The 21,257-nt window shown below is 40.2% G+C and overlaps 1 protein-coding gene across 1 annotated transcript in view; it reads right to left on the bottom strand.

Annotated features, from left to right (window-relative positions):
- AIG1 (androgen induced 1) overlaps positions 1 to 21,257 on the bottom strand; it is a 233,898-nt gene that overhangs the window by 127,632 nt on the left and 85,009 nt on the right. Inside the window, exon 3 of the mRNA XM_030853304.3 lies at positions 15,739 to 15,840. Coding sequence (XP_030709164.2) covers positions 15,739 to 15,840 — 102 coding nt within the window. The remainder of the gene's footprint in view (positions 1 to 15,738; positions 15,841 to 21,257) is intronic.

The following is a 21,257-nucleotide window of genomic DNA, read 5'->3' as shown; positions in this document are numbered from 1 at the left end:
CCCTCTTTGTGTTCTTCCATCAACCACTTTCCTCAAACCCCAAGGAAGCCTAGATACCCATGAATTCAAGGGCTCTCCAACTTGACTGTGCTTCAGAACCACGTGAAGGAGCATTAAAAAAAAATACAGATGATGCATGGGTCCCATCGCAGACTGAATCGGTCAGCATTCATTGGTTGGTCTCTGAGCACGAGACCTAAGCCAACCTGGCTGACCAACATTAGTGCAGTTTTAACAGCACGGAAAGAAGAAAGCATTATTCAAGATCTCTAAGTGAAGTTGTTTTTAAAGGGAAAGAGGAGTTTTCAACGGGGATCTGTAATGGTTAATTTTATGGGTCAACTTGACTGGACCACGGGGTGCCCAGGTATTTGGTTAAACATTACTCTGGGTGTGTCTGTGAAGGTGTGTCTGGATGAGATTAGCATTTGAATTAGTAGGCTGAGTAAAGCAGATTGTCCTCCCCAATGGGGATGGGCTACATCCAAATCTACTGTAGGCCTTAAACAGAATAAAAGGCTGAGGAAGGGAGAATTTGCTCTCTCTGCCTAACTGTCTTCTAGCTGAAACATTGGTCTTCTCCTGCCTTTGGACTCAGACTTGGACTAGAACCTACACCATCAGCTCTTCTGGTTCTCAAGCATTTGGACTTGGACTGAAACTATATAATTGGCTCTCCTGGGTTTGCAGCTTCAGATCTTGGGACTTTTCACCCTCCATAGTTACGTGAGCCAATTCGTTGTTATATACACACATGCTACTGATTCTGTTTCTCTGGAGAACCCTGACCAATACAGGATCATAGTTCTTTTAACTGTGTGTGCTAGTATAAATATATATGAAGGTACATAGAAAACATTTGAGAGAGATTCTGCAATGATAAAAGCCACAACAGAAAAGAAGACCAAGAGCCATCATGTTAGAATAAAGGTTGAGAAAGTCCCCACCTTTGGAGAGAAGGCCCCTGTTCAGCTGAAGGGAGCTATGGGGGAATGCAGAATAGATCAATACATTTTTCACAAGAAAATGCTCTACATTCTGTTCACATACACATAAGTAATCTCATGTGATTCTAATAAATAGGATGGTGAGGATGTGAATATAGATTAAAGGTGAAGGTGTTGTCTGACTTACATTGAATAGTGATAAGCTCCCTGCTTCCTCAGACCTAAGATGTTTACTGAAAAGATAAATGAAAAATACCATCGGGAGGAGAAAGGCAGTGCTGTGTGCTGAAGTCAGCAAAACAGCGACACGAGGATTCTCGGTGATCAAAAGCTCTTTGGCCTGGGCCTCTCTTTTTTATTCTGGCTCTCGGTCCCTATGGTCTGTGATCTATGATGTTGAATACCAGAGATCACAGTGTTCCTGATGGGTGATGTTCCCTGCTGCATTTCCCTCTCCTTTTATCTTTCCTCCTTCAGTCTTTTATTCATGTTTTTCAGTCCTACTTCATTTAAGAAGTTGAGAGATGTTTTAGGAAATACACTAAAAATCAGTCATGTTAATATGAGAGCGCTTTATATTAGGAATGAGGGCTATTTGGCAAATTATGTTCTCCATTTTAAAATACTGAAAAGTGGGGGGAAAAAAAAAAAGGTAGTAACTGCAATTTAAAGCAAATCTTCCTAAATACAGACAAAGAAAACAGGATAAGATAAAGGAATCTTTCTGAGTTTCCTATGCCAGAACTATTCAAGCAAACTTTCCAAATACAGGCAACTGGGGAGAAGGAAAATTCACAAGCAAATAATTTAGCATATGACACTTAGTAAAATCTAATGAAATCACCAAACTTGATTTCAATATAAAATTGCTGCATGCAAAAACTGTTTTGCAAATGCATTACTGGTTTTAACGTAAGTCGCTGTAGAAGGTGTGTTGCACTAGTTATATTCTATAATTTAGACTTTTAGCTTAGTTGTATGGCTTACTTATGTAACTCTACAAAATGATGAGTCTGGAAGGCTTGAGCTTATAAGGAAAAAATGCCTTCATTTTAGTGAGTCCGGTCTACACTCACAGAAATATCAAATTACTTATTGAAAAATCCCAGATGAAGTAACAAGGAATGTTCTGGGAAGTTGCTGTTGACAGTGTGTTGTCCTGATCTTATAGATGTATGTTTCCCAGGATTACTTAGGGAGGATTATCAGCATTTAAAAAATGAGACTGGGGGGGGGTTCCCTGGTGGCGCAGTGGTTGGGAGTCCGCCTGCCGATGCAGGGGACACGGGTTCGTGCCCCGGTCCGGGAAGATCCCACGTGCCGCGGAACGGCTGGGCCCGTGAGCCATGGCCGCTGAGCCTGCGCGTCCGGAGCCTGTACTCTGCAACGGGAGAGGCCACAACCGTGAGAGGCCCACGTACCGCAAAAAAAAAAAAAAAAAAAAATGAGACTGGCCAAAGGTCTTTTACAGTCTCCTCAGGGAACTCTAGAGGGGTTGAATGGTCTTTTCTTCTTTTTTAAAAAGAAGTATAGAATCTGATTTTGCATAAAAATCTGAGAGCTGGCTTCAGAGAAATAATGAAGAATTAAGAGAATTAAGAATGAATTAAGGGCTTCCCTGGTGGCGCAGTGGTTGAGAGTCCGCCTGCTGATGCAGGGGACGTGGGTTCGTGCCCTGGTCCGGGAGGATCCCACATGCCGCGGAGAGGCTGGGCCCGTGAGCCATGGCCGCTGGGCCTGCACGTCCGGAGCCTGTGCTCCACAACGGGAGAGGCCACAGCAGTGAGAGGCCCGCGTACCGCAAAAAAAAAAAAAAAAAAAAAAAAAAAAAGAATGAATTAAGAGAAATGACTTGTTCCCCAATGTCCTTCCAACAGCCCACCTTGACTGCCCTGAACTTGGACTGTCGCAACTGTCCCATGTTGGTCAAAGCGAGGTCACAGGAGGGGAAGCTGAGGGGGACCTTTCCAAGTCATACCAATCCAGCAGCCTGATCACTGACTTCCAAATAAGGTTAAAGCACAGCTTCATTATCCAGAGCCTGAAATGTCAGCCAACTTCACCAGCATGAGAAGTGCAATCAAAAGGAGACATTGGGCACTGACTTAAAACACACCACTCAGTAAAACGGAAATCCGTATAGCAACGACTGATGTCAACATCGCTGAACATTTTTAAACAACTGCAACAGATTACAATATGGGTGCGCAAACTGAGATAAAAGAATCGTTCCCTGCCTGGAGTCTAAATCCAATGAAATGGAATCATATCAACTGGGCAATTTTCAAGCACAGAGAGTTACTTCTTCCTACTGTCCTTTCTTTATCCACCACCTGCATCTTTGCCCCCGTTTGCAGCTAACCCTCCATTTTAAGCTCCCATCTCCCCACTTACTGTTGGATCCTTTAAGCATCTTCCCTTCTTTCAGCAAATGTTTGAAAAGGAAACACCTAGGAGGAACAGCAGTGGGAAGCCAATTTTCACCATTACCTGATTTTTCCAACCTGTTACAAAGTGCAACTAATAAAATCAAGAGGGAGCATCATTCCTCGTGCACGTTCAACACTCATGGTACACCAATACCAAATGAAGGGGCCAAGTTTTGACAATGTGATGAATACCCTTGTGGAAAGGGCTGGTGAAATGGCACTCCTTGAAGGCCCATATTTCACTAACTTGGCAAAACTTCGTTTCAAGGTCATTTCCAAATGCTCGTCTTGTGCAGAGCAGCATGCATAGAGCAGCAGTAGCGTGGCACCAGGTCAATCCATTAGTCATTGCTAGAGTGAGCCTTCTGTGGAGAGGCAGCCTGCTTCAGAGTCAGATGGGCTTTAGAAAAGCATGCCAAGAAAACTTGAAGATTTGAAATGTTACAGAAAAGAAGGTTGCTGCATCTTTTAGCTGCCTACTATCCTTGCAGACGGTGGCTTTTCATATTTTTATGCAAATATTACATCTCTACCCAGTGTGAAAGCCGGGTTAAAGAATGTGGTAAGTGAGTTTGTGCATATGTCTTCAATTGAGAACAGTGCTGAGTGCCAAACTTTGACCAAGCTAATCAGACTGTAGGTCTGTGTGAAAGCCTGAAGTGGTGGAATCTAGTTGCTATAGCTGCAAATTAAACAAATAAATGAGACACCATGGAATGCAGCAAAATATCTGTGGTCTGATCAGTTCATATTTGCCATATGTGTGAATATTAGCAGGCAAATTCTGAGTTTAAGTAAAGTTCTTTTCAAGAAGTGCAACTGAGGGCAAACGCTTAGAAATAAATAAAGAAGGTCTGAAGTCTACGTCCAAAGATAAATAGTTTACATTTTATATGAGCTTTTAAGGAATTTCATTAACTTTTTAGGTTAGGGGTATATACAAATTCCGTGTTGCTACAAATACAAGATTTCCACCAGGGCACCTTCCCTGGAAGTTTTAGACAGTTTGACGCTAATTGGTTACTTACTGTATGATGATAAGCTGAAATCATTAGCCAAGGGATTTACTTTATTTTCTTTTGCCTTATCTTTTCCCGTCCTACTTTCGAGGATTTACACTTATTTGGCCTACTATGTGGCGGGCACTGGGCTATGTACTTCCACGGCTACAATCTCATGAACTCCCACAAGCTTTAAATTCCCCACTAGTGGAACTCGGCAGAGAAATTTAGAAAGACTGTTGGGCAGAGAATGCTATTCTGATTAGCCTCTTAAATCGCATACACTGAACTGTTTCCACAGAATACTAAAACTGGAGAAAACTACGGAGGTCACTTGGTTCAGTTCCCTTCTCTAGGTGGCTCACAGGTCTGCATCTATTTGAAGTGCGGCAAACAGAAACGGAGCGGCTTTTTTTGAGTTAACCTGGTGTGAGAAAGAGAGTAGAGCAAAAAAGACATTCTGCTGTGTGTGCGGTCGCGGCAACAAGGACGTATAGAAAGGAATGTTTATTAACATCGATCTTTTTACCCTACACATATAGATAGTAGCAATGTGAACAGCAGCACGTGGACCTATAAGATAATTAGATCTATTACCAGCTCACTTGAATTAATGTATTTGATAAGGATGAAAAAGTTTGCATTAAAGGGAAACATTTCCACCAATCAGGGCTAATCTTTGCACTTAGGTTAAAACATACCTTAACTAGATCATTAGGCGCAAGCTCCTTCTCTGAATCTGGATATGGCAGAACAATAGGAAAAAAATCACTCTTGCTTAGATGAAAAGGAAAATAATTTAAAATGCCAAGCATGTTTACCAGTGTCTTGATGAAATACGTTTGTGAGCTATAACGACAATTCATGTTGAAAGACATCTCTTTAACTCGATGTTAAAGCTCCATGGAGAGAGGCCCTCGGTAGGGTAAGTGCCGTGGGGTCAGGCAGCTCAGCATTCTACTCCCAGCTAGTCCCCTCGCCAGCGGGGTGAGCTTGGACAAGTGGACGTCATTTTCAGTAACAGTTACTGCTGCCTGCTCTTCCTGTCTGCCACCACGTATGTCATCATCATCTAAATACCTGTCTTGACCTTAGGAATCAACCATCCTCTCCACGCACAGTTACAACGTGGTTATAATTTACTGCTCTGAAAAATCAATCATGTTGTTACTGACTTGACTCAGAGTGTTGTCTCCAAAGCAGCTTCAACTCAATGACACAAACTTAGGCACCGCAATTCAAAACAAAGAATACATCATTTTATTAACCCCCAGTATATCCATTCAATGATCCTCAAGTTCTTAGTCCTGCAGCTTCCCCAGAGCCCATCCCGTATTGGCACTGCATTTAACAAGCTGGAATTCCCTAGGAATACGTCTTAGGGTCCTGCAATTTGTGGAAAAACAAAAACAACAACTTTAAATCTTAGCTTAACCACACTGGTCAGGTAAGAATGATGTGGAAGCTTTAGTGTAGAGAACAGTGAAACTGCCGAAAAAGTTAATGGAAGCTTGGACAACACTAACACGCAAGGACGACCGCACCTGCCAAGTCATGTGAAAGTGTGAAGACACATCCAGACAAGCTGAAGCCTGCTCAGGGGAGACAGTGTGATGAAGGGTGTGTATACCATTTCCTCAGTAAATGTTTACTGAGTGTGCACTTAATCCCAGACACTATGCTAGGTTTTGGAGGAAAGGATAAAAAATTTTGTTGTCCTTTATGGCCTCATAGCCAATTGGAGGAGTAAGCAAGTAACTGAACAGTAACCAAACAATGTGATGATAGAAAACATAGGTGTATAAACAAAGTGTCATGAGTGCAGTGAGAAGACCTACTCAGATGCCGAGGAGCCTCTGGACTGCTTCACTCATAGGTGGTGTCTGAGAAAGAAATGCAGGAAGGGGGCATCAGACCTTCAGTTCTTCTAGAAAAGTAACTGAGGCAGCAGTGCGGAGACAGGTCTGGTGATGAGACAGTGGGGAGGAGAGAGATGAATTGAGCTTGTTGCCTCAGTTCAGTTGAGTGATGATGAAGCCTTGAACCAAAGCAAGGATGGTGGAGGTCAGGAGGCTGGGGTAGACTCGACAGGTACTTTGGAGGTATACACGATATGGCTTGCCAACTAACCCTGAGGGGTCTGGTGAAAAGGAGCTTTTAGATGCATCTTGCCATTATTGAGATGGAGATGCAAGATGGGGTTACAAGATTTAGAGGAGGGGTTAATGAGGTTGTTTCGATATGTTTATCTCAAGGTCCTTGTGTCAAATGCAGAGTGTGATGCCCTATGAGACACTGGACCAGAAGTACAGACTTGGGAGTAACTCTTGTAGGGCAGAGACTGAAGTCATGAGGGAGAGTGAGACCCTTTTGGAAGAGAACATGAGGAGAACAAATAAGACTGGTGTTTCAATCTTGAACAGTGGATGAAGGGACTGGGCAGATTTGGACTTAAAAAGAACAGAAGGCTCAGTTCCTTATGAGAGTCTTTCCTAAGCTGAAGACCCCATGGTCTTGGCCTACTACTGAAGCTCCATCATCAGGGATGCTCAAGCAGAGACTGAATTTGCCATTATATTGTTCAAGTGATTCAAGTATCACATGGTGTATGGACCAGATGATCTTTAGAGTCACTTCTCAAGTCCAAGATTCTGGCATTCTGTGCCTCTGTGGCAGAAGATGCAGCTTTTCTCCCACTTCACTTTCTTTGGCAGCCATCACTGATGCTTGCTGAGGTTGGAACTTCAATTAAAAGGGAACTGGAAAGGATATAGGGATGGACTTCTGCCAAGGAGTTAAGTCTGTGGCTAATGAATGATCTGTCTGTGGTAGTGAAGAAGGAAGCCAGTTCCCAGGACAACACCTGCCTGCCTGTCCCCACCCGTCCCCCAACTATGAAGAGCTAAGGGCAGATGAATGGGAAACATATGAATGAAGTTTACTTTGAAATATCTATGGATTTAAGGATTAGGGGTAAGAAAACTTGAGTAAACCACTCTTTGGGTTTTGCTGACCCCAAAATATCTGAATATAATTTATAGACCTTTTGATGAACTCACACTACTGCTGGGCCTGCTCATCTATTAAATGTAGCAAGAAAAAGGGCAGAGTATAAGCCAAGTAATATTAGCCTTGAATTCTACCCTTGCATGGAAAATCAGTTCTACAAAGGAATTTGCGATGGCAGGAAGTTACTTTAAAAAGCCATCTGGCTATTACCCTAGAGAAAAAATACCCAAATAAAGCAATCAATATATGGAAGAGCTTTTTAATACATTTGACCCAGGCTATTACTTATCTGGCCTGTAGCTCTTAGATGTTCCAAGGACCCATGGTGTGTTCTTCAGACATCAATCTGGCCTTTTCAGGTAAGAGAAACAATATATGTACAACCAATAAGCCCCTCTGGGGGGACAGCAGGCCGTGCATGCAAGATTTGGCTGCAGTGCAGCTGAATTTGAAAAGGGAAGTACAATACAGGGTAGGAAAAAAGTGAATGGTTTGGGGTTGCATTCTCTGTCAACAATTATGGAGGGGAAACGAGAAAGAGTGGGGTGAAAGAGAACAAGAGAAAATGCAGACACAGAATATTGATAAAGTCGATTCATTCATGCAATAAATTAGGTACTGTTCCAGGTGCTAGGGATAAATCAGTCTCTAAAACAAAGATCCCTGCCTTTGTGGAAATTAAATTCTAGGCGAAGGAGATGGACAATAAGCTCTAAACACAACATATAAATAAAAGCATATAATATGTCAAAGGCAGTAAGTGCCATGAGGGGGATAAGGAGAAAGGTACGGGGATTCCGGGGGGATGGGGTGGCTTCGGGGCCTAATAGGCTACTCAGCATAAGCCTTACTGAGAAAGTGCCACTGAGCAAGGATTTGAGGGGGGGGAGGAAGTGAGTTAAGCAGATCTCTGGTGGAGAGCATTCCAAGACAAGCAGAGTGCTTGGTGTGCTCAAGGAACAGAAAGGAGGCCAGCTCAATCTACTAACATCTACTGATTCGTCAAATGATTATTGAGTACCTATACTATGCCAAGGACTATGCCAGGCACTGAAGAGAGAAAAATTAATCCCCAAAGCTCAAGAAGCTATGAAGGAGATATGGTGTTTCAAACTGTGTGGTTTGGCCGTGACATTGTGTCTTCTTTACCCTAGGACATTTTTAATTCCCTTCCCCCCCACCCCAGTCTTCCTCTTTCTCAACTCCTATTCGATCTCCCTCCTTGTCGTGGCCATTTCTCTTCTCACCCATGATGTTCCCTCCTTTCCTTTTCTCTTCTCCCTATCTTTTCCCTTTCCCCATCCTAGCCTCTCTATCTCCTCCTCTTCTTTCTTGCTTCTTTCAGGACTTTTTCTTTACCTTTGATTTTCTGTAGTTTAAAAGTGATACGCACAGGCGTAGGGTTTTTTGTTTGTTTGTTTTGATTTGTTTTGGCATTTATCCTGTTTGGTGTCCGCTGAGCTTCCTGGATTTGTGGTTTAAGGTCTAAGATTAATTTGAGGGAAATTCTCGTCATATTTCTTCTGTTTCTTTCTCCTTCTTCTCCTTCTGGTAATCCCATCATGCATCTGTTACACCTTCAGTAGTTATCCCATAGTTCTTGGATGTCTGTTCTGCTTTTTCAGTCTTTGTTCTTTATGCCTTTTGGTTTTTGAGGATTCTGTTGATAAATTTCCTGCTCAGAGAGTCTTTCCTCAGCTGTGTCTAGTCTACTAATAAGCCCACCAAAGGCATTCTTTACTTCTGTTACACTGTTTTTTATTGCTAGCATTTCTTTTTGGTTCTTTCCTAGGATTTTCATCTCTCTGCTCACATTGCCCATCTGTTCTTGCATGACGCCTACTTTTTCCCTTAGCATATTAACCAGAGTTGTTCTAAATTCCCAGTCTGATCATTCCAACATCCCTGCCATGTCTGGTTCTGATGCTTGCTCTGTCTCTTCTAATTGTGTTTGTTGTCTTTGGTATGCCTTGTGATTTTTTTTTGATAGCCGGACATGATGTACTGAGTAAAAGGAACTCCTATAAAAGGCCTTTAGTAATATGGTGGTGAGGTGTCAGAGGAGGAAAAGTGTTCTACAGTCCTATGATTAGGACTTAGTCTTTCAGTGAGACTGTGCCTCTGGACTATGAACTTCCCAAGTGTTTCTTGGGGTTTTTTTTCCCCTCAGGTAGGACAGGAAGGCTAGAGCCAGCTGGAGTTGGGTATGTCCCTCCTTCCAGGTCAGTTAGGCTCTGATGATACCTCAGCAGGTTAGACTCTGATTAACTAGTTTCCATTAAGGTCAGGCTTTGTTAAGAGCTGAGTGTTCTGATGTATTTCACAATGGTTCCTTTTCTCTTCCCTCTGCTGGAAGCATGAGGGGATGTTTCTCTGAAACTTATTGTGGGAATCTGGTTGAGCTCCTGCAGGTAATCTCACAATATTGTGGGAACCTCTCTATGCCTGGGCCACCCTGGACTTTCTCACTCTCAGGTTGTCCTCTGTGAGCCTCCAGTAATCCATCAATTACCATTCAGGTTTCCCTCCCCGGGTGCTGGTTCCCGCTCAGGAGACTCTGCTCCAGTTTAGTTGTAATTCTCTGTATTTGCTTGTCTGTCTCTCTAACCTTGGGGCAGTGGTTTGCTCTATGTTCTCCCTTCTCATATGGATCCAAGAAGAGTTGTTGATGTTTTCAATCTGTTTAGCTTTTTACCTGTTATGATGGAGTTGCAACTTCCAAGCTCCTCATATGTGGAACCAGAAAACCCTCTTCGTCTCTGCCTCACAAACTCGTTCAAAGATTTCTCAAACATCATTTAAAAGAATACATTGTCTCAATTTACAATATTTCCAGGTGAAATAAAAAATAAGAAAGAAAATTGACAAAAGCTAAAATAAAATACCTTAAAATCCATTACTGATTTAAAAGAGACAGAATAATCGAATCTTCATGTCAAACTTTAGACGGGCAATATCTAACACAGGAGCATTGGGCTTGGTAGAACTAATGACCACAAATGAAAATTCACAATGGAAGAAGCTAAAATCAGTAAAATCTGACACGAGAAAAGCTTATGGACGAGAACAGTATTCAATAATTCTGAATGTATCTGCCTCACTGTGGATGTAGCTCTCCTTCTTGTTCTTTGGGGTCTTATTTGTTTTCTTTGGGAGGTCCATTGGGAGCCTTGGAAAGAAGTTCCCAAGAAACTCCTGACCTCTGTTCCAGTCTTACTTTTATTTTTGAAAATTTTCAGATATCTTCTAGTTACTTTAGAATATATTGTGAAAATTGAGAAAGGTAGTTTTTTCATATGAAAAAGAAGGTCTTCTTTCAGCCAACAACTTATTCTATGAAATATCCAATATCAGGGTGGCAGACTCCATGGGTCATGAAATGCATAATCTTTTTATCCCAGAAAAGGAAAATTTCTATAAGTTGTATTATTTACCAAAAGAATAATGTCAAATTTGAGTTCCTGCAAAACCAATGATCATCCAAGCAGTATTTAATGCCTTCTTTTCTGGGAAAGACAGATGTACAAAAACTTTGGTAATTACCAAATGCCAAAGTAATATTGAACAGAATAAACATTTGCCTAAATTAAGGTTCTCTTGAGGATCAGTTACATATAACAAGAACAACTGACAAATCAAGCATGATGAGAGGTGGGATTTATTTTTTTGTCTCCTGATAAATTATATGGGGAATGAATAACTCCTCTTGTGATTAGAAGAACATCTAGGTCATGTCTGCTTAAAGATCTGTGGGATAATAATAATATTCTAACCTTCTGCCGTGCTTGGCATTCTCAAAAGCACTTTATAAACATTAATTAGGTCTTCAATAAGCTGAGACTGTCTTGTTGGTTTTTTCCTGTTATAGCATCACTGAGAGTCTGCAATTTTTCTAGAGTTTAAATATTTATTTACTTATTGCTTTTAAAGTGTATTTACTCCATTGACAATGCTTTAAAATTATAATCAGCATTAGAGAAATGTTCACAGTTCTACTTTTGCAACTAAGAAACAAGCCAGAGTAACAACAGTGCTTCTCCTTGCCCGAGTGAACAGTCTGTTGGTCTGGGAAACTGTTTTCTTACTTACCTTCATCCACTTCAAACATGCCCTTCCCATCCTTTAAAACTGCATGTGTTTTTCTCATCCTGTAACTACACAGTGCCTACCAGGGTGCTTTGCATGTGGTGGGTTTTCAAAAAATGTTTGCTAGATTGAATTAAACCAAAGCTCAGCCCGCATATGTGGCAGCCATGCGGAATCCTACCACAACTATCTGTGACCATTCTCATTACATTTTGGAAACTCTGATTCATTTGCTGATATCACTTCTGTTTTTCTTTTGTCTGATTCTCAGTGGACTGAGAATAAAAGGTGATAGAAAGAAATAAATGTGAACTTGACATTCTTCTAAGTTTCAAAAGCAACTACACAAACGTCCTTTACATTATCAACACTTAGTGAATACCTAATGGGCAGGTATGCTGTTTGAATTTCTGGGAATACAAAGATAAATAGGGTTGCAAGGACAGAACAATTTTTGATTTTGGATATTGAACTGACTCCATTTAAATGTGCTATACTGGAGCTTCCCTGGTAGCGCAGTGTTTAAGAATCCACCTGCCTTTGCAGGGGACATGGGTTTCGAGCCCTGGTCTGGGAAGATCCCACACGCCACGGAGCAACTAAGCCTGTGCGCCACAACTACTGAGCCTGCACTCTAGAACCCGCGAGCCACAACTACTGAGCCTGCGTGTCACAACTGCTGAAGCTCTTGCGCCTAGAGCCTGTGCTCTGCAACAAGAGAAGCCACCACAATGAGAAGCCCGTGCACCGCAATGAAGAGTAGCCCCCACTCGCCGCAACTAGAGAAAGCCCATGCGCAGCAGCGAAGACCCAATGCGGCCAAAATCAAATAAATAAATAAACAAACAAATAAATAAATGTGCTATACTTTATATGTTTGTATTTTTAGTTGTAGTAAATTAACATTCTTTGTGTGGAGGGTGTGTGGGTGTGTGCTATTTTAATGCAGCCTGGAGATAAGCTAGTGTTTACACAGCAAGGGTGTATTACCCTTCTATTCACCCATTTCCTCTTCCCTTCTGCAAATAAACTCTAGGATTGCTTGCTGAGAGAAAAGAGGAAGACAATGGAAAGAAAGAGATAGGATATTTTCCTTTAGTTATAATCATGTCTAACTTTTGGCAACTTTAGTGTAAATCAAAATTGAAACCCCTGTGGATTTCAGACCCTGTAAGTTTTCTCTTATGCCTGTTTGAATGCTGCAAATTCAAGACTGACTTGATGATTCTCCTGAAATGGTGTCATGATAGACTTATACACTGCATCTCAGTTCTGTGGTTCAGGGCTCTGGATCCCTAGAAATTATGTTGAGATTCTTCAAACAATGAATATGATTCTATACGTAAGAACAGAGTACATTCTCTCTTGGAATTCTTGTAGTTATAAAGATCTAAGCAGGCAATGATAGTGAGCAGGCCTAGAGAGCCGTAAACCATTTGCAGAAATATTTGACGATTACAAATTAAACTAGACAGTATTAAATAAAATATGTTCTATCCTCCTACATTCTTAGATATATTTTTGTAAAACAAAATAAAAAATATGATTGGATGAGTAGTAAAATTTATAAATTACAAATGTAAATATTTAGTATAATATAAATATCCCCAAATTTTATTTTCTTGCCTTCATTTCAGCAAATTCACTAAATATGTTTTTATAATGGAAATTCTTACAAAACTGGAGCTCTACTGACAGTACTAATCTAAAATATCAATTAAAAATAAAATTTAATTATAATTAAAGTGTACACAACTTGAGTGTTTTCATCAAAATATGAACATTAAATAAATGTAAAAATTTTAATGAATTATTTTCATACGTTAAAATTAGATATTCAGAGGTAGCTATTAAAATTAAAGGCAAATACAAACTATAATTAATTAAATACAATTTTTAAAAAGCTGAAAATGCTGATTTAATTTTTTGATGTTTCATAAATCATATTATGCATTTTTTATAAAGATTAAATTATTCATGATTGCAGCACTGAATGTTCATATTTTAATTGCCAATCCAAAGCATCAGCACCATGTTTTATGCGTGATGTATTTAAAGTTTCACATATACATATTCAGAGTAATGTAAACTGTTTAATATTGCAAAATATTCCTCAGCCATCAAATGCAACTTCTTTGTTAGTAATTCTGGAACCATAAATTGGAACATGAAAAAAGCCAAGAAATGGTCATTCAGCTTTTCTAAGACAAAATTCATTGGGAAAGAAACCTATTGAGCTCATATTATCTGAGAGGACTTGACATGTTCGTTAATTTATTTTTCCCTTTCCTAAATATTTCTGTCACTCAAATCCTCCTTGCATTTCTAAGTAGTGTTTTTCTCCAAGAGTGAGAATTTTAACCCATCAAAGTGAATCAAGGGAAAATTAGGAGCGTCCAGCTGAAGTTCTAATAACTTCATACAAACTTAATAAACCATTCATTCGCAACATTAGATGGTGCCAGGATCTGCAAAGATTGTGATTTATTCTCTAACCAGAAGGTAACACTGTACAGTTTAGGGATGTAGACAACAGGCCAGATTGCCCAGGACTCTTCTTCTATAGCACATGATGTAATCATTTGTTCTCAGCTAAGGCCCTTCTGGTGTCAGAAACCTTCTAAGCCTCAGTTTCTTCATCTGTAAAAGGGATAATAATTTCTTGTTCGTAGAACCGCTGTGAAAATTAAATTACATAGCCTGGCACACAGTAGGTTATCGAAAAATAGTAGTTATTAGTATTGACTGGCAAAGAATTATGGGGACTGGCTGTACTGCATTAGTCATCAATCTAATGATTAGGTACTGCTTTTCCTATATGCCAGGTGGCTGGGCAGAGACGCAGGATTCGAAGGCTGCCATTTTGCACTAGCTGTATAACATTTTTGCAGACATGTACCATGGAGAAATGAAAGTGTGGGGCCAGCACAGCTAACAGCAGAGCAAACTCGGCTTGTAAAAGTGGGGAAAGGCTCCATGAAGAAGACAGTATACAAGCTGGCAGGATAAGCAAGAGTTTCCCAGTGAAGAATGGGAAGGGCATTGGGGGCAGAGGATTGCAAAGACTTGGGAGTTATGAAAGCATTTCCACATTCAAGAAAAGCAAAAAGTTGGAGAGAGGCAGAGTAACCATGTCAGGCTCCTGGTTCAATTTAATTGACAAGACCCAACAGATTTGTTTGTAGCTAGACCTGAGGTGCCACGTTAATCATTCGACAGTGTGGCTCTAATTGGACTCGAGGAAAATTCCAGTTCTCTGAGATGTGCTACTTTTGAGGCGTTGGCTTACAAAAGGTTTGATCAATGGCCCTCAGTACAATAATGTTTGTTTGTTACTACACAGCATTTTCTTAAAATATACCAAAATTGGGGGCAGAAGGGAAACACTTACTTTGGACCTCAGATGCGTGATTTCCAGTTCTTCATTCCCCTATAATTTCTGTCATGGGTTGCCCTTTTCACTAGGAGCACCCAGGGACACATTCTAAAAACTGACGTAACCAAAAAAATGCAGGCTTCTTAGTTAATTAGTTAACTAAGTTAAAACAGTGCTCAATTCCAGAGGTGGAAAGGGAAGATGACACAAAATTTCTCTGCAGAAAATATACCCTCAAATCTTGTCAAGCAATGTGCAAACCAGCCAAAGTATTTGATCTGAAACTTGTGAAAGTAACGTCATTGCTAAAGCATCCGAAAGAATTAGACTGAGAAGAAGGAAAAGACCTCAAAGCTGCAGGCAAATACCCTGGGATGGGCAGACCCTGACAAGGTGGACGACCACTGCTAAGGACACCTCCAACGCCTGTGACTCTCCCAGGAAAGTAACAGCCCTGCCTCTCCTCCAGGGGAAATTCTCCAAGTACACTGGTTACTTTCAACACAATCTCACTGATGGGAAGCGGAGGAGGCACGGGGTGTCCATAGTGGTGCAGGTGGGAATCAATCCTTAGTCTTCAACAGGGGACAAGCCTTTGAATGGCACAGAAATTAAATCCGTCCTGGAGTGAGCCAATTGTATTATACTGAACACCACTGACACCTCTTATAAACTATGGATTCATCTACTATGTAGTTTCAATAGTGACTCAATTTCATGAGAAGACATTTTTTATTTATGTTCAGTTTTCTTCTCTAACTGTACTCTCTCATTATAATTTTCAATTCACAGCTATTTAGGTAGATTCTGCGGACAGTCTAAATTAGAAAACAGCTCTTTAGTAGATTTTTTTTTAAATAAAAGGAAATCATTTGTTTTAGTCCACTTACCATTCCATGATTCAGCCACCCTGGGATAAAATTATCAAGCAACTTCGGGTAAATCATCTCTCTGTCATAGGCATAAATGATCCAGAACACCGCTACAACGAACTGGAAGGGAAAAAGAGATCCTTTATTTCAAAGGCACCAACCGTCCACAGAATACAATTTGTTGGTTATCTATTGTTCAAAGAACCCAGCAAAACTATAATTTATAATGAAAGACAAATCAGTAAGCCAGCTAATAACTGCAAAGATTGTTCTAACTTCATCCCATTAGTGGTAACTGTTGGGGTCCCTCCTCTTTCCTTGATCTCCCAACTGTGTTCTCTCAGGCGAAGGGCTCTGTTTGTGAGGGAGAGAGAGATGGCCTCTCTGACATCTGGAACAGCTCCCTTCCAGGGCTAAGTGTGTTGGTTTGATTCCTCTCAAGAGGGTTTAAAAGTTCATTGGTGGTTTTTTGGATCCCATTCCCCACTGTACAGCGTTAGAACACATTCAAGAAGCTGTAGTGTATTTTCCTTGAACCCATCATGTGGTTTAAATTAATCTTCACGTTCTCAAGTTTCTATTTCATCACTCACAGCATTGAAATCACTACTATAAAATGTCCCAAAGTCACAATTCCAGCAAATGTATTAACTTATATAGCCTAAGCGGGGGCTTTAGCGACACTGAGAAGCAGAGTGTACGAACAGTTAAGGAAGATTCCTAATTTATGAATAATTCATAAATTCATCTGGATTCCAGAGGTTCATTTTGACCCATCAGCAACATCATCAAAAAAAGCGAGGAGAGTACTCAATTTATTATCTTACCTTTCCTCAAACTAATGGTGAGAGAAGAAGCTCCGATAAAATAAAGAAATGAATGGCCCAAGGACTTAACCTTCACCATAGAATTTTTTTTAAAAAAATGAATGCTTTTGTAAATAGTCTATAAATGTAGCATGTAGAAAAGGGAATGAACCATCCCAGAGGGAGGTCTCATAGTCTCTTCAGAGTTATGTGTCAAAATAATAAATACTACGGAATGATAAAATGTGGCATGAATGTTAAACAGAAACAATTTTATCTCATTTCTTGTAAGTCATCCATGCCCTGACATTTTATTAATAATATAAATTTTATTGCCATTTTTTATAAAACTCCTGGTGTTTATAGCTCAAGGCTAGTACTCAGAAGGATTCCAAAGTTCTTTTAGAAGTACGTCAGTTATCACACGGATAGTCTTAGCCCGAAAAAAAATTCACCCTTAAAACCCAGGACGTTATGAACATTCATTGATTCATAAAACACACTGAATGATAATTACAATAGGCAACTGTAGATAACACACGTAGTTTTAATACCAGATTAGGGTCCCCAGTTATTTATCCTGCTTTTGGGGCAACTATTTTCACCCAGTGGATAAATGCACAAGAGGAAAAAAGGAAAAAACATCTATTATTAGCTTAAGGTTAACTATCGTCAGGCTCTTTCCAAGTACAACAAATAATTTTTGAATTATCCGCAATCTGGGTTTGTTCATTCCACTACTAACTTCATGTGTATTGAATATCAGTGTTCCCTGCCCTCAGACCTGTGTGGGCTCCATGCTTTACAGTCTTGTTACGCAAAGTGTGGTCCCATGGGTCAGCAGCACCCACGCCACCTGAGAGCTTTTTAGATGTGCAGAATGCTAGGTCCCAGCCTGACATGTTCTGATCCTGTATTTTAATAAGATCCTGAGGTCATTCCTATGCACATAAACGTTTGAGATGTCCTGCTTTGGAAGGCTCTGCTCCAGCCACCTGGAACCTCCTCCCTCGCCATGGAGTGAGGCAATCCCAGGTCCAAGTGGCTGGTCTACCCAGAGCCTGCACCCCCTCCCCCTTCTAAACCACATCCTGGGAAACCATGACCCTGGAATTTCCTGCCTAAGTAGACACAAGTATGCCTCAGGGCCTGTGTGGGTCTCCTTCTCGGGTCTGACCCTGGAAGACTGACTGTGCAATAAATGTTTGTATCCCTTGACCAGAGAGATGGTTAAGGGGTATTTATTCCTGTAGGATGAGAACCAAAGTTTTACATGTGGCCTGGGTGTCCATGCACAGGCATGAAACCGTTTCAATCCTGGATGGAGCCATCAGTAGAATCCCTTTACCTTTGCCACATAGTGTAATTTAATCATGACAGCGACATCCCATCACAGTCACAAGTCCCCTTCCATACTCAAGGGGAGGGGATTATACAGGCCTGTGTAGCAGGGGGCAGAATCTTTGGGCCGTCTTAGATTCCTGCTTACCAGATGCTTCTACTCTTCTTTTCCAATATTGTTTTGGCTATTTTAAGTCCTTGGCATTTTCATTTAAATTTTAGAATCTCAGCTTGTGAATTTCTACAAAAACATCCCCCTAGAATTCTCATTATGACTGTACTGAATCAGTATATTCAATATGAGGAGAAAAGACATCTTAACAATATTGAGTCTTCTAACCTATGAACATAATTTATGTCTCCATTTATTAAGATCTTTAATTTCTCAATGTTCGTAGCCTTCAGTGACAGCTCTTGCACATATTTTAAGTCTACCACTAAGCATTTTATGTTTTTTCTGCTATTGTAGACAGCATTAAATTTTATTTTTTTATTTTTTATTTTTTTGAGGTACGCGGGCCTCTCACTGCTGTGGCCTCTCCCGTTGCGGAGCACAGGCTCCGGACGCACAGGCTCAGCGGCCATGGCTCACGGGCCCAGCTGCTCCGCGGCATGTGAGATCCTCCCGGACCGGGACACGAACCCGTGTCCCCTGCATCGGCAGGCGGACTCTCAACCACTGCGCCACCAGGGAAGCCCTAAATTTTTTTTTTTCACATTCTTTGTTTGCTAGCATATAAAAACACAAATGATTTTTTGTATATTGACGTGGTATCCTGTATCTTTGCTAAATTCACTTAGTCATTTGAGTGGTTATGTTATAAATTATTTTTGGTTTTTATATGTACACGATCTACAAATGAAGACAGTTTTTCTTCTTTCTTTACAATTTGTGTGCCTTTTCGTTCTTTTTCTTTTCTTATTGCACAGTGTTGACCAGAAGTGATGAAGAGTGAGCATCTTTGTCTTCTTCCCTACTTAGGGAAAGTGTTCAGTTTCTCAACATTTCAGTTTAATATTAATTGCAGGTCTTTCTTAGGTGTCTTTTATCAAGTTGAGGAAAATCTCTCCTATTCTTAATTTATGTATATAATGAATGAGTGCTGAATTTTTTCAGATAGCTTTGCTGCATATCTTCAGGTGACCATATATTTTTTTCTCCTTTATTCTGTTAATATGATGAATGACAGAAATTGATTTTTAATGTTAAACCAACCTTTAATTCCTGGTCATTATGATGATCTTTTTTTATTTAATTATTTTATTTAATTTTTTAATTTTTAATTTTATAATATTTTATATATTATTGGATTCGACTTGCTGATATTTTAAGGAATTTTTTCCATCTTTATTCATAAAGTATATCAACGTCTAGTTAGTTTTTTTTTTTTCTCATAACGTCATTTTCTAATATTGGTTACAGGATAATGCTGGCCTCAAAAAATAAAGTGGGAAGTGTTCTCTCCTCTATTTTGTGAAGGACTTTGTGCAAGGTTGGTATTATTTCTTCCTTACCTATTTGATATACTTCTCCAGTGGCATCATCTGGACTTACAAGTTTTCTTCTGAGAAGATTTAATTGTGAATTCAATTTCTTTAATAGATATAGAGGTTTCAGGTTTTCTATTTTTTCTTGAGTTACTTTTAGTCATTTTTGCCTTTTATAGATTTTCTCCATTTCATCTAAATTTTTGAGTTTATAAAGTTGTTCTTAATATTCTGCTATGGAAATCAGCAAATGCTACAAATCAGGTAGTTCATCCTTAGAGAGCTGGTTGTTAAAGTTTGCCAGCACATCACTCTGGAGAGCAACTTTCTGTTCACCAGGAATGATCATTCATGGTGTCCCTACCACATATAAAGCATTGTGGGGTCGATACTTAATAGTGCAATTTGGCCAATCCTTTGACCCTTACCATAGATTGACGGAATTATATGGGTTATTAAAAGCAAAGTGATTTTCAAGAAAGTGTTAGTCACCTTTCTCAGTGTAACACTAGAAGATCAAGATGTACAGCTAACTGAGTAAGCAGCCTTCTAAACAATTCTTGAGATAAAAACACTGCACAGATGGTAGCTTCTTGGCTTCCTGCACTGACATCCTCTTGATGGTATGGTCATCAGCAAACCCAAAATAAGTTTGAACTCTACTACCAGGGCATGGATATGAACAAAAATAGGTTCTCTTGGACAGACTAAGTGATACTGAAACGTCCTACTGTTGTGAAGAAGCTTCTTCTCTGGCCAGAACTGGTAGCCAGCTGTTCCTCAGCACACACCTGCTGCTTCTGTGCTGCCAGGACCAGAATACTGTACTTGAACTAAGAGTGGGAGCAGCACAGTCACTTCCGAGTTCTTCAAGCTTCCCAGACAAAACACTTGTGTTACAGTGGTTATTGAGGCCTCATTTGAACCCCCCGGAAGGATTAGAAATAAACACAAAAGAAAACTGGATTCATACTTTGTCTCTTTTTGTAAGGAGTCTCTCATATGGAGTCTAGTAGAAGCTGAAGCTAATCAGCTTTGGTTTAATTCTAAGAAAAAGCTTTACTGATCAGTGGGAAATTCCTTGGAGTTTAGTAACACCAATTAGAATGCAAAGGATGTCACAGAGACATTTCCCCTGAAGGAGGCTAAAATGTCACTTATCTGTAGATTGGTCTATGAAGGCCATTTAGCGTGATCTCAAACATCCACTGTTGAAGGAGGGAAGGAGGAACTAAATGAATGCATCTTTAAGTTTTCAGCTTCAACACGACTTGAGTTTATGGAATTACTTTCCCTTTTAAAACAAATCTATTAGTACCCAGACTTTACCAATTACTGATTGGAAAACATTTAAATTCTCTTTTGGGCTCTACTCCTTTGCTTCTAGATTTCCTTTTCATGATTTTCTTTCCCATCGATTCTTTCCAAGGTCATACTGTTGCTGAGAAGTAACATTTAGACATGTTTCCAGTTGTGATTTCTCTTTCCAAATGCACAAAGCATGAGAGTAAGTTGTGTGCTCTGGACGCTAGCTGGCTTTGTCTCTGATGGCCTCCACGCAGACAGTGAATGCCTCATTTTGACACGGCCCTTGTCTTCCCACTTTGCACATCTAGGAGATCCTGAGTCCGCAGGTGCTCTCCTTCTGGCTGACTTCCCTCAGCCACACCGTTAACTTCAGAAATGCACAGGGAAGCATAGGGCACTCTGAAATGTTACAGTATCTTTTGTTCCAGAGTACAATTTTTTTCTAGTACTCATTCCTAGAAGTGTGACAAAGAATTCCTCTACTGTAACGATGAGGCTGTGAGTAACATTATATTTTTTTATGCTGTACATTCTACTCAAATTACTTTAAAACCAGAATCTCCATGTAGAGAGTTTCTAAAGCACATGTTGATG

Source organism: Globicephala melas, chromosome 14 (genome assembly GCF_963455315.2).
Source record: "Globicephala melas chromosome 14, mGloMel1.2, whole genome shotgun sequence".
Taxonomy (NCBI): Eukaryota; Metazoa; Chordata; class Mammalia; order Artiodactyla; family Delphinidae; genus Globicephala; species Globicephala melas.
Note: the sequence above shows the minus strand (reverse complement) of the source record. Positions and strands in the feature narration are given on the sequence as shown.